This window comes from Aricia agestis, chromosome 10, assembly GCF_905147365.1.
Source record: "Aricia agestis chromosome 10, ilAriAges1.1, whole genome shotgun sequence".
Classification (NCBI taxonomy): Eukaryota; Metazoa; Arthropoda; class Insecta; order Lepidoptera; family Lycaenidae; genus Aricia; species Aricia agestis.
In genome coordinates this window covers 16,269,444-16,282,255 of record NC_056415.1, presented here as the reverse complement: position 1 = coordinate 16,282,255, position 12,812 = coordinate 16,269,444, and the positions used below count along the sequence as shown (strand labels likewise).

The 12,812-nt window shown below is 38.9% G+C and overlaps 1 protein-coding gene across 1 annotated transcript in view; it reads left to right on the top strand.

The window, feature by feature from the left end:
- The window catches only part of LOC121730973 (radial spoke head protein 3 homolog B), a 28,220-nt gene extending 16,617 nt beyond the window's left edge, over window positions 1-11,603 (top strand). Inside the window, exons 4-9 of the mRNA XM_042120230.1 lie at window positions 68-196; window positions 578-781; window positions 1,030-1,192; window positions 2,338-2,424; window positions 3,070-3,174; window positions 11,270-11,603. Coding sequence (XP_041976164.1) covers window positions 68-196; window positions 578-781; window positions 1,030-1,192; window positions 2,338-2,424; window positions 3,070-3,174; window positions 11,270-11,304 — 723 coding nt within the window. The 3' untranslated portion in view covers window positions 11,305-11,603. The remainder of the gene's footprint in view (window positions 1-67; window positions 197-577; window positions 782-1,029; window positions 1,193-2,337; window positions 2,425-3,069; window positions 3,175-11,269) is intronic.
- Window positions 11,604-12,812: the final 1,209 nt, after the last annotated feature.

Genomic DNA, 12,812 nt, shown 5'->3' with positions numbered 1-12,812 from the left:
TGTATATATATACTTTGTATTGAAATTGGTTACGATATCTATTTAAAAGTCGTCTGTCTATCTACAGCTATTTGACAAGGGAGTGGAAATGGAGATCGGCGTCCAAACGGATCTGTTCGCGGACCGGCCGAGCACTCCACTGTACGTACCCGCCAAGACCGGCGCTGACGCCTGGACGCAGATATACCCCGGGGATGTAAGTGAACAGACACGTAAATTCTTAGCCTTTTTCTTCAGTTTCTCAAGACAGAGCAATCAATCAATGTTGACTTATTCAGTTTGAAACTAGCTTGCTGGTTCCATTCGGCTAGGTGGCTTTTGACGACTACATTGGTACCTTTGACTATACTCTGAATAAAGACTGAGTTTTAAGTTTTAACGAGCAGTAAGCCCAAGTTAGTCCAACTCTGCGTACAAACATACGAGTACGTCAATATAATTAACAATGCATAGATCTTTAACAGCTATCCACCATACTGACTACTGTTACAACATGGTATATTATGTTCCATCCGTAAGTCACAGGTGTCCGGCTAGCCCTAAATCTCACTCTAATAGTCCTACTCTCTGTCCTCAGCTGTTCGACTTCGACACGGAAGTGCAGCCGATCCTCGAAGTGTTGGTCGGCAAGACGGCCGAGCAAGCGCTGGCTGAAGTGGCTCAGGAGGAGGAGTTGGAGGCTCTGAGAGAACAGCAGCGGCGGTACCGCGAGCTGCGCGACGCTGAGCGTGCTGAAAGACGCCGCCTGGAGGAGCAGGACAGACGATTAAGCCAGGAGAAGGTAAGAGAGGGATGCATATAGGGGAAGTGATACAAAAGGAGTTTGAGTCGCTGAGGGACCCTATTTTAAAGACCATCATCCTTTAAGGTCATGCCTATTCTCGCCAAACTACGAGTGCGTCGCTTAGCTTAACTTTTATCCTTTAACTTAACATTTTTGATCCTTACCTTTACTTTTCATAGCCATTGTTAATTCAAAACCTTTCTCTACCGAAGAAGACTTTTTTTAATTGTCCTTTTCATTTACAGGAGCGCCGCATAGAGCAAAGTGCAGCAGCAGCGGTAGCAGCACAGGAGGCGAAGGCGCGAGTGGCTGCAGCGGCGCTGGTGCGAGGATACGTGGCCGACCTGCTGCCCGCCGCGCTCGCTGGCCTGCGGACAGCTGGACACCTGCAGAGTGAGCTGCAGAGAGGTGAGATGATGATGCTGTAAAGAGAGGCGAAGGTGCGGATGGCAGCGGCGGTGCTGGTGCGGGGATACGTGGCCGACCTGCTGCCCGCCGCGCTCGTCGGCCTGCGGACAGCTGGACACCTACAGAGTGAGCTGCAGAGAGGTGAGATGATGATGCTGTAGAGAGAGGCGAAGGTGCGGGTGGCTGCGGCGGCGCTGGTGCGGGGATACGTGGCCGACTGCTGCCCGCCACACTCGCCGGTCTACGGACAGCTGGACACCTGCAGAGTGAGCTGCAGAGAGGTGAGATGGTGATGCTGTAGATAGATGCGAAGGCGCGGGTGGCTGCGGCGGGGCTGGTGCGAGGATACGTGGCCGACCTGCTGCCCGCCGCGCTCGCCGGCCTACGGATAGCTGGACACCTGCAGAGTGAGCTGCAGAGAGGTGGGGTGATGATGTATCATCGAGGAAATTGATTCCTAGGCAGTTGACAGACCAACGTCATTTGGTCGGATCATGCCAATTCAATGTTAATTAGGATGTGTCGGCTGGATTTGACATAACGCCACCAAATTAAGTAGGTCCCCCATTTGCCTATGAATCAAATTCTCCGATAGTACATGCGAAAGTTTTTGAAGATCGTTTGATGGATAGATGATGGATGCTTGGAGATGCTGACCATGACGTAGATAAGACGTGAGTGGCGACAGCTCGTCCTCTTCCAGGATATTTGCTGACGAACATCAGCTGTTTTAGAGATGTTAAATAATGACAAGAGATTAATTGGAATACGGATATGCTAACGAACATCACTAGGAGAACTTGTTCCAAATACACAGTACAAGTTGCAACGACACTGGCTAAAACGTCGCTTCAGTGGATTACTTGACGTCTATGATTCGTGTAACAGCGCTTGCGCTGTGTTTCGCCGAGTAAGTGAGTTTACCGGTGGCCCAATTCCCTACCCTTCCCTTCCCTACCCTTCCCTATTCCCTTCTTTACCTCCCCTACCCTGTAACCTGTTCCCTCTTAAAAGGCCGGCAACGCACCTGCAGCTCTTCTGATGTTGCGTGTATCCATGGGCGACGGAAGTTGCTTTCCATCAGGTGATCCGTTTGCTCGTTTGCCCCCTTATTTCATAAAAAAATGACAATTTACAATTTGCAGGTGTAGAGGATGAGTTCATGCCGTGGCTGATCCAAGAGGTGTCGCTGGAGATCGAGTCCATCATCACCAGCAGAGACGTCATCACCGGTAAATTGCTCTCCATGAATCAAATTATTATTATTATTATCAGCCTACAGTGTCCCACTGCTGGGCAAATGCCTCCCCTCTCTCTTTCCAAAGTTCACGATCCTGTAAAGTTGTTGGTCACTCTTAAGGGGCCCATCTTACACCTTAGGAGCCCAAGCCAACCTCACCTGCACGTGGTATACCCTGCTGATCAACGAACGAGGCTCTGGCGAAAACCCCCCCGCCAACACGCATTGGACAAGCGCGGCGGGTTATATGGTTTAACCATATAGTCCATCCCCCCTTCTTATCATGAATCAAATAAATCTTGATAATAGTTATTATTCTAATAGTTTGGTTTCTTGGCTCTCATCAAGTAAACGTAAATAGGTAATGAAAATTGCTTTTCTTCTAGTTTTACAGGTATTTAAATAATGAATTCTTAGCCAATTTCACCGACGGCTGTTAGTGCTTATGTTTTGTCAAAATATTCTGAAATGTCAGCTGCCTTTCCCAAGTTGCTGTGATATAGTCGCTACAGGCGTTTGTGAAGGAAATAGATCTCGTGGAAAGTTTAATATTCTCGTCTTATTTAATCTAAAGCTGCAATAAGTAGTCGCTTCATAAATCATAGTACATAATTTTCAAATATTGTTAACATTACAGAGATTGTACGAGAGGTGGTTGAAGCTCGTGCGGACCGGTACGCCGCGGAGCCCGAGAGGATATCCATACCCGACACGGAGACACCGCCCTCGCACATGAGCGAAGGTAAGCCCTATAGTTAGATAGTTATGTGGTACCCACAATTAGCGCCACAATCCTGCATCGCGCTATTGGAGTTTTCTAAGTGCGTCGATATATATGTCGCAGTCATCTGGTTAAATAAGCTGTTTGATTGAATGACTATCAAATTCATTGAATAAAACCATTTAATTTACAATTAAAAACATGATGAGTTGGCCTTTAGTTTAGAGTTTAGACGAGAGAACTCTTTAGAACTCTTTAGAATCTTCATTTACTTACCGCGTTTAAAGAATTTTAGGTCTATCAGTTTCGTTAAAGCCAAGATTAAAACTGAATCTGCAATCCAAAACTATATTTTCTGACATACATGACCCTAACTAAGGCAAAAAAGCAAAATATGGCAAGTATTCAAAACACTTTTCTGAAGAAACTTGACACTCGGCTAACGTCGCCTATTGTGTTGGTAAGTGTCGCCAAGTATCTATAAGTGTCGCCAAACGGTGACAAGTTCGGCAAGTGTCGGCCAAGTTTCAGCTAGTGTCAACTGTCAACCAGTGTCGGCTAGTGTCGGCCAGTGTCGGCAAGTGTCGGCCAGTGCCGGCAAGTGCGGGCACCTGTCGTCGCGCGATTCGTCGCACGCGCCACGTGCGGTCGCCTCAATGCGCTCATCAGCCCCATTACTTTGCGGACACGCTGTAACAATCTGTTTCGAATCGACACCTAAAGCTACAACCCAATTATACAAATGCCAACCTTAATTTCATACAAATACGATTGATTTTCGTCTATTTTTAGATTTGTGGGCTTGTGAAAATTCGTACAATCTAATTTGAGCTCTATAACTACAATATAAAATCTAATCTCGCACGCACCCTTCCTCACAAATCGCACACGCATCACGCGACATCTACACAACATTTCTAACTCTACTACTTTACTATAAAGCTCATTTTCGCTTAGCTGTGTAATACATATAGGGTGGGCGTTTAGCCATGGTGCGTCGCACGTGCGCATTTTGCACGCTATTCTAAACTCATTTGTAGCGAGGGTCGTGTTTGGTTGACAATTAACTGATTTCGACTTAAGCCAGTGGTTTCCATTCAATAGTAATTTCTATTGTCATATTTTGGAGGGAGGGGTATATGATATGATAGCGTTTATCGCGGTTGAATTGTCTTTGAATGAGATGATTTGTACAGTGTGAGCCTGTGAGGTTTATGATGATTGAATTTGAATGGATGTTAACCATGATTTTAAGCCTAGTCTTGAAAATCTAAGAAAAATCGAGTCTAAAATCAAGCGTACGTCGATATTTTTTTTTTCAAAATTGCAGAATTCAAAAAATAACCCTAGCGTAAGGTTTTTTTTTAATAATTGAATACGTAAGCGGATAAAGTTTATAGCTATTAATATTATAAGGGCAGTCACTCATTGTTCCCTTATAATTTGAACGAACCTTGTAACTTACCTACTTGATACTTCTTCATCTGGCTAACTTTGTAAGTGAAATCTACATTTTTTGACCGCAAATCCTTTTCCCGGTCCTAAAGCCTCCTTATGTTATTGCAAAAAAATAAATGTTTTCAAAACTGTTACCTACTTAACCACTTAATCCACTGTCATTAATTTACAATCATATGCACGTAATATGGATTGTAAAAAAATACTGATGCTTGTAAGAGATACCTATAACCTACTCACGATTTTCGGGACACTTATTATATACACGGGACAATTATCGTAACGATTTATCTCCTCGATGTTAAAATCGAACGACAAATTGTACGTGTGTAGCAATATCGCAAACGATTTTACGTTCAAAAGATAGATTGGACGATTTTCTTGACGATCGATCGAAACGACAAATTGTCCCGTGTATGGGCCCCTTTATAGTCTGATCGTTATAACTTCTTGAAGTCTTGGAGTGTAAAGTTCTTTGATAACCTTTAATGGCAGTGCGCGTATGTTTTGACTATGAATTTTTAACGACGGATAATTTGATTTTATATCGATTAAAAATAACATTTAGGTACACGGTATCTGCTAATATTCTACGAACAATACACACAGTTACAAAATTACAGCTTAAACCTCGATAATATTTCTTAGAAGCCAAACAAAACAGTAGCTAGTTTATTTAAAATAACAATGAACTGTTATTGTTATCCAATCTTACCCATGAATCTACACAGTCAATATACGAAGTCCATGATATTTACATTCGCCATATAATTACTTTATTCAATCAACGCTTTGATAAGATCTGGTCAAAATGCATTAGAGATTTGATGGAATTAAGATACGGGAGTGGTGAGGCTGGGTCCGGCGCACGTGGTTGATTGCTGATGGTAGATAAGACCCTAGCTCACTGTTTGCGTCACGCGGTGATGGTGATTGCACCTGATGGGTTATGACGCGACGAAAGCCAGGCATGTAGGCTTAAGGACTATAAGGAGTGAGCACACTGAGACGGGCCGTGCCGGGGCTCAGTGTGCCGGGCTCATCGCAAAAATCCACCTCCATACAATTGGTATGGAAGCGGAAATCCGCTGCGCCCCGACACAGTGTGCGATACGCGCATCCGCTTCCATACAAATTGTATGGAAGCGGATTTTTGCGATGAGCCCCGGCACGGCCCGTCTCAGTGTGCTCACTCCTTTAATGTTTGATGGAAAATGTTTGGGTTTTGTATGTATTTTTTGTGGAAAGTTAATGAGCATAATGTAAGTAAGCGATATCACCATGATAAGCAATGGAAGCCATACTATACTAAAACTTTGCAAATAATATTTTCTGTACCAATACGATAAATAGAAATGATTCGTTCGTATGCTTTGTATAAACTACAAAACTACTTGAACATAAGGATAAAATTTGACACAAATATTAATTAAGGAAACTGAAAATGAAGGTTTGCCTTGATTTCACTTTACGCTTATACAGTCGCTGTAAAAAATGCAGGTACGAAGTCCTAAATACAATAAGTGCCTTTATAAGGGAGACCGTAGACCCGATCACACAAAAAGTGTGCCGTCTGCGATCTCCCTTAGGTATGCTATTATAATGCTAGTAGTAGGATAACCTAACAGATATACATTAGCAGTATCACATTTTAGCCATACTATCTGACCCGGTCTACACCGGGTGTGTCCGGTAACACCCGGTACATACTGCACAGTACACCGGCCGGCGCAGCATTGTCAATATTGTTGCAGCACTCGCCGCGCTATTAAATCTGCACGCAGTAGGGTTACCACTATTTAGTAAGTAATTGGTGTAATATTAATTATGAATTATAATAATTACTAGAGATCGCCCAATGGTCGAAATTCGACCTTAGTTTCAACGACATTAGGACTACTACCTATATTTTATAAACTACTACCTATTTTTTTCAACTCTTGTCTCTGGGAGTTAGCTGATCTCAGACTGGCCGTGTAAGCATTGTCTCATAGTATTCAATAAAAAAAAACTATAATCCGTTTTCAATTTGTCAACTTGTTGTCAACAGACTTCAACCATAAATAAAAGAGTATAATTCGTATGTATATTGTATAGGCTTGTCACTCAAAAATCTGTCTTTTTTCCTAGTGTGTGTGTTGTAGTGTGTGTAATGTTTTATTTGTTAAAAAAATATATGATAAAAGCATAATTTCAAAATAATATTAACTCGATGCACTCCTTCATAATATAAACTATAACTTTGCAAAATTTCATTCACCTACGTTTCCCCATTTTTCGTCAAAAGGGATACAAAACTTTTGGCTCACGTGTTAATATTATATAGATATATTATATTTTCATTTTGTCTTAAAACGCATTACTTACTTTCTGCTGTAAAATACTATAGGCACCCCAAACTTGGCGACTTTTACCCTGAATTTCAAGATGAAAAGCTTGCTACTACTAATTTTAATAGTTTAATTAAAAATAACTTTATTTAAATAACCACTTTTTATGGTAAAATTTTTAAAGCCAAACTTCTGATGGTGCAGTTTTAGCTTTTCTCAAGACAAGAAATGTAACTTTTTCAATAACGTTTTTATTTTTACAGTTCTCTTTAAAAATTATTTTTAACGAAAAATTAAAACCGACTTCCAAGGTAAAAACAATAATAATATGAACTAAAAAGTATTAAATAACTCTTACTCTATAATAGTACCCTTTTTTAGAATTCGTCTAAATCTCAACTATTTCTGTACATACTACAGTCTTCATTACTTTGAAGTCGGTACCAGTCCCAAAAGCTTCAGATATTCTGACATTGACTGAACTCACGATAAAATTAGCTGGTACCGAAAAAATAATAATTTCACTCTTTTTAGTTATCTACAAGATAAGGCTTTATGCGTAAATAACCACTACGAACGTTAACTATTCACATTATGTTACTGTAAGCGAAATTGTGGTTAGTGTTTGTAGTTATCTAAGCGATGCTGCAATTTAAAAACTTTTATCTTTAAAGATTCAGGAGTTCTGTTCAGTGCCTTTGGACCAAGAAACACCTTCGTATGAATTTTCTCTTATTCGGAACATATGTTTAAGTTACTAGACACAACATTTTAACCACTATGAGTCTTATGATAAATTTCAAGGATTTCCCTCGATTGCTCATAAATCCCATTATCAGCTCACCACTTTCGTAATTATTATACAAAATCAAGATTATATCCTATACAACAACACAAGAATTTTGAAAATCGGTCCACAAACAGCGAAATAATCACCAAAAACATCTGCTTCGATGCAAAATATCACGAAAAGCAGCAATAATTGGGTCACAATGTGATGACCCATGGCATAATTATGATTTTGATGATGATGATCAAATAAATTGATGTGTTGGCTTATGCTTTCAGTTGTTTAAACAACGCCGAAATCCCCGAATCTATATCTATAAGGGTTCAAAAGTTCTGACGATGCGAAATCTTACTTTTTGATAGCATTTACCTCGAATGCTTCAGAAAAAATTAAAATCACTATATGTTTCCATACAAATTACAAGGAGTCCCCTCGATTCCTCCAGGATCCCATCATCAGATCACCACTTTTGTGAACATGGTACCAAATTTGAGTTAAACCCTATACAACACAAAAAGAATTTTGAAAATTGGATCACAAACGGCAAAGTTATCGTTGAACATACAAAAAAAAAAGATACATACAGCCGAACGTATAACCTCCTCCTTTTTGGAAGTCGGTAAAAATCGAAGTAACTAAGTAAAGTGTACATGTAAATTCAAAAACTGGTCTGGGGGTTGTATTTTTATGCTATACACAAAATAACTAGACAGTTGACAGCCCTGGCCACAAGTGCAATATCAGCCGCTCATCTGCGGGCACGCGGAAATTTCGCAAGTGTACAACTTGACCTATCACAAACCACAACGTAATATATACCCTATTTCCAACATCATAAAGTCCTATTCCCGTTAACATACTGTGTGTTATTTAAAAATCAATTAAACATGATATTTAATATGCACTTTATTTCATTGTAATAGGGTTCTAAATTGTGCGGGGAGTTTTGTTTGTGCAGCTGCAGGCGCGAGCGTCGCCTCTCCACAATACAATAATAATGTAAAGAGCTTAAATGTTACAATTTAGACCACTTCATAAACACGGACTGACGGATTACAATTTAAACGTCTTGATACTTTGAAATGACATGAAAAAATTGAATATTTAAAAATTACGAAGGTCAGATGAACATTTTATAATTTAAATTACTTAATTATAACAAATATTGTCTTTGTGCTTATAGGTAAAAACCTAAAAGCCACGGTATTCATATGTTTGGTATGCAATAAAGTAGGATCTTAATATTATTGTTGCAAAATCATAAATATCTAAAAATGCAGGGTTTATGGTCGGTGCTTGCTTGCATCATGGGCGTAGCCACACTGAGGCAAGCTGCCTATGCCACCCTGGCTATGACCTATAAGGTGCCTAATTAAATATTTAAAAAAAAAATCTTACATTAACAACAAAAATAGCTGTTAATTAATATCCGTAGTTACAAAAAAAATTAAAGGGGGAGGAGGGGGGGATAATGACTGCTGCCCCACACTGAGCCCAAGGCTGGCTAATGGCTATGCCCATGGTTTGTATTGTTCCTTTGGAGCACGTTTATACTAATTATTATTGTCGTATCATTTATTTACAGCAAAACCAATTTACAAATGATAAGAAAATTTTGTTTTTTTACATAAATATTTGTATTTTTTTTATTTAGATGTACTTATACGAAAGATCACAACTTTTTGAAGTCTACTCTGTGATACTATAAGTCGTTAAATCTATAGTCGTCGGAAATACAATATATTAATAATACATTTTTTATTATATGAAATCCCAAATATCAACACCGCTCACTCGCGTTACACGTCAACCCGCGTGTTTAATATTTTTTACCGAAACTCCGAGATCACCCCTCTCGCAAAACGTCCGTCAAAATGTCGGTCGCGATTTGGACTAATGTGTTTAATACCATTGATACATATTTAAATTGAGATTAATTTGATGCACATTTATTTTTTAAATATCCATATAATATTATAAATGCAAAAGTGTGTCTGTCTGTCTGTCTGTCTGTTACCTCTTCACGCCCAAACCGCTGAACCGATTTGGCTGTTTGGCATGGAGATTCATTGAGTCCCGTGAAAGGACATAGGATACTTTTTGTCCCGGAAAATGTACGGTTCCCGAGCGATAAACGAGTTTTGGTGCAACGGAGTTGCGGGCGTCATCTAGTTTCTTTATATTTTTCACCCCCGACAAAAAAGAGGGGTGCTATAAATTTGACGTGTCTGTCTGTCGGTCTGTCTGTCTGTCTGTGGCATCGTAGCATCCAAACGGGTGGACCGATTTCGATCTAGTTTTTTTTTTTGTTTGAAAGCTGACTTCATTGAGAGTGTTCTTAGCTATAGTTCATCATCATCAGCCTGCTCCGTGCTGAAAAATCGCGGTTCATCTGGTTCGTGAAGGGCCGATTAGCAACTTGCAGTCGTTTGGTGGGCTTTATTACATTCTAGTTCGTGACATTTATGAATATTTACACATTAATGGAAAGTTGACCTGGTGCTGCAGCATCACCTGGTAATCAATAGGATACCTAGCTCCTCACCAACTAAGAGCAACGGTTTCGTCTCTCTCTCATTTGAATTGCGACAACTAGTAAGACGTAGATAACCAATAAATTTCTGCATGCTGCTGCTGCAGCCTCACCTGGATTCCATAGGAGCCGAGCTCCATATGAACCCAAAGTGGAGGTTTCATGTTTGGACTCATATTGACGGCCTCATCCAAAAGGACATTCGTAGATGGTATTCATTGGGATATAATATTATGATCCTGTTGATAGGAATTATTCTGCACTATAACCAACACAAGTTTAAGAAGCATGAAATAAAATTAAATTAAGAAATTTAAAAAAAACCCCGCCGTTTGGCGGGGGTTTTACTTTAAAAAGTAATGAAATAATATATTTTACTGACTTTTAGTTCAAATAATTCTTAAGTGTAAAGTGATATTTCAGTCCATAATTGTTGTCAAGGTGTGTTGGGGGACCGCTAATGTAGATGTTTGATTTCACATAACATTATAGTTTAAGGGTCAGTTCACAGCGAACCGAATCGAGACAATCAGTGACATGGCGATACAAAATGCAAAATAATGAAAATGCAAAACTGTTGGCGGTCCCCCGACACACCGTGACAACAATTATGGACTAAAATATCACTTTACACTTAGGAATTATTTAAACTAGTCAGTAAAATATAATAATTCATTACTTTTTAAAGTTGTTTGGCGGGGGTTTTTTTAAATTTCTTAATTGAGGTACTTATTGATAATGTTATTATTAAGTTGTGGTATAGACTATATTACAGTCACTATAATAGTGTCCCATACGATTCCCGCACTCATACAAATGTTATAAGAAGATTAGAAAGTATCTCTGAGATAAAATAATACATACCTACCTAATATTAATAATAAATTAATATTTAAAAGTCTAGAGATGGTTATGAAAAGAGACTCATGATACACCTTTGGAGTTTACCAAAATCGGGCTCGCAACTCTCTTTTAATTAAACACTTTTATTTTTTTATTTTACAGAAACAGAAGAAAACGTTTTAGAAGAAGAAGAATGAGACAACAACGGACATTTTGTAGTGAAATTCTTTAGTGACTATTTAGAGCAAAGTATGTGAAAGAAAATGTAAAAAATTTGTTAAGCGTATCTTAAAATCTTCAGAATGTTTTAAAGCTATTTTATATTTTTAAATTTTAACCAACCCAGATATTATTTTACTAACATCCGTTTTTCTGGTAAACTATCGGGTTATACTCTAGCTGACAGATTGTTAACAGCGTAGCGAAACCACCGTAGAAATAGTTCAAGTTCAAGTTCAAAATTTTTATTTGCAACCAAGTACATATATAAATCAAATTGACGAAATATATTATTATACCTTGTTCGGGCGTTTGCAAAACAATTAAGTACAAAATTATAATTTTAATGATTATTATTCAAGTAAGTATATACTTATTTTTATGGTATTCTAATAGGTTTATATCTAATTTATTTTTATGAGGAATTTCGCTTCGAAATTGTTGGCTTCTGATGGACTAGCAATTACGAAGAACATATTTATCTATGATCGCCCCTAATCGACGTCATAGTTGCATGCTATAGAACAGGGATGGCGAACCTTTGGCACGCGTGCTAGAAATGGCACGCGATATAAAATGTTGAGCACGCTACTGATCACAAAATCATTATAAGATAAATAAAAAATGATAAATTATTCCTAGTATTAATATAAAAATTAGATAAAAACCTATCCTCAGACCTAACGAATGTACATACAATTTTATCAAAATCGGTTGAGCCGTTTTGGAGGAATTCGCGCACAAACACTGTGACACGAGAATTTTATATATTAGATTCTGCAAAGCGCCAAGTGAGGGTTGGAGCATTATATTTTTAAATACGCGTCAGGATTACAAAGAAAAATCTTATATGATAACACGTCTATGACATCAGCAGCATTCATTAAAGAATTATTCAGAAACTTGGCACGTTGTTAAGGAAAGGTTTGCCATCCCTGCTATTAAAGACAGTGGTTACCTATCGTGGAAAAACGTGCATATGTTAAAAGCATAAAGTTATACACCTAGCGGAATAGAGCAACAATCTCGAGCTGTCAAACGAAACCGAAATTGGTTTTCATCTGTGTGTAAAAATATGTGTACGTATACACTTACACAAGCATGATTGAACATGATTTCTATGAGATTAAATTGTCAACGTGCGGCACGTGCCAACTGGACGTCAAAAAAGAGTGCTGCTGTCGTGTATCACACGTCTCTTTTTACCACGCAGTGTTACTGATAGTGACATCTCTCTTGCTCAGGCCTTTGTTTCTCTATTCCGCTAGGTATATTAACTTTATGGTTAAAAGTGAACGTGTAGACAAAATACCGATTCTTAAATAAAATATGTCAAGTAGTCCATACTATTTAAGCTATTTTAAAGTATTCTTGAATCTTGTGTAGAAACTGTATTCTACGGACCGTAGCTAGGGGGGGGCATTGTGGGGCAATGCCCTACCTTAAAATCATAATGCCCTACCTTAAAAATGCCAAAACCTAAGAA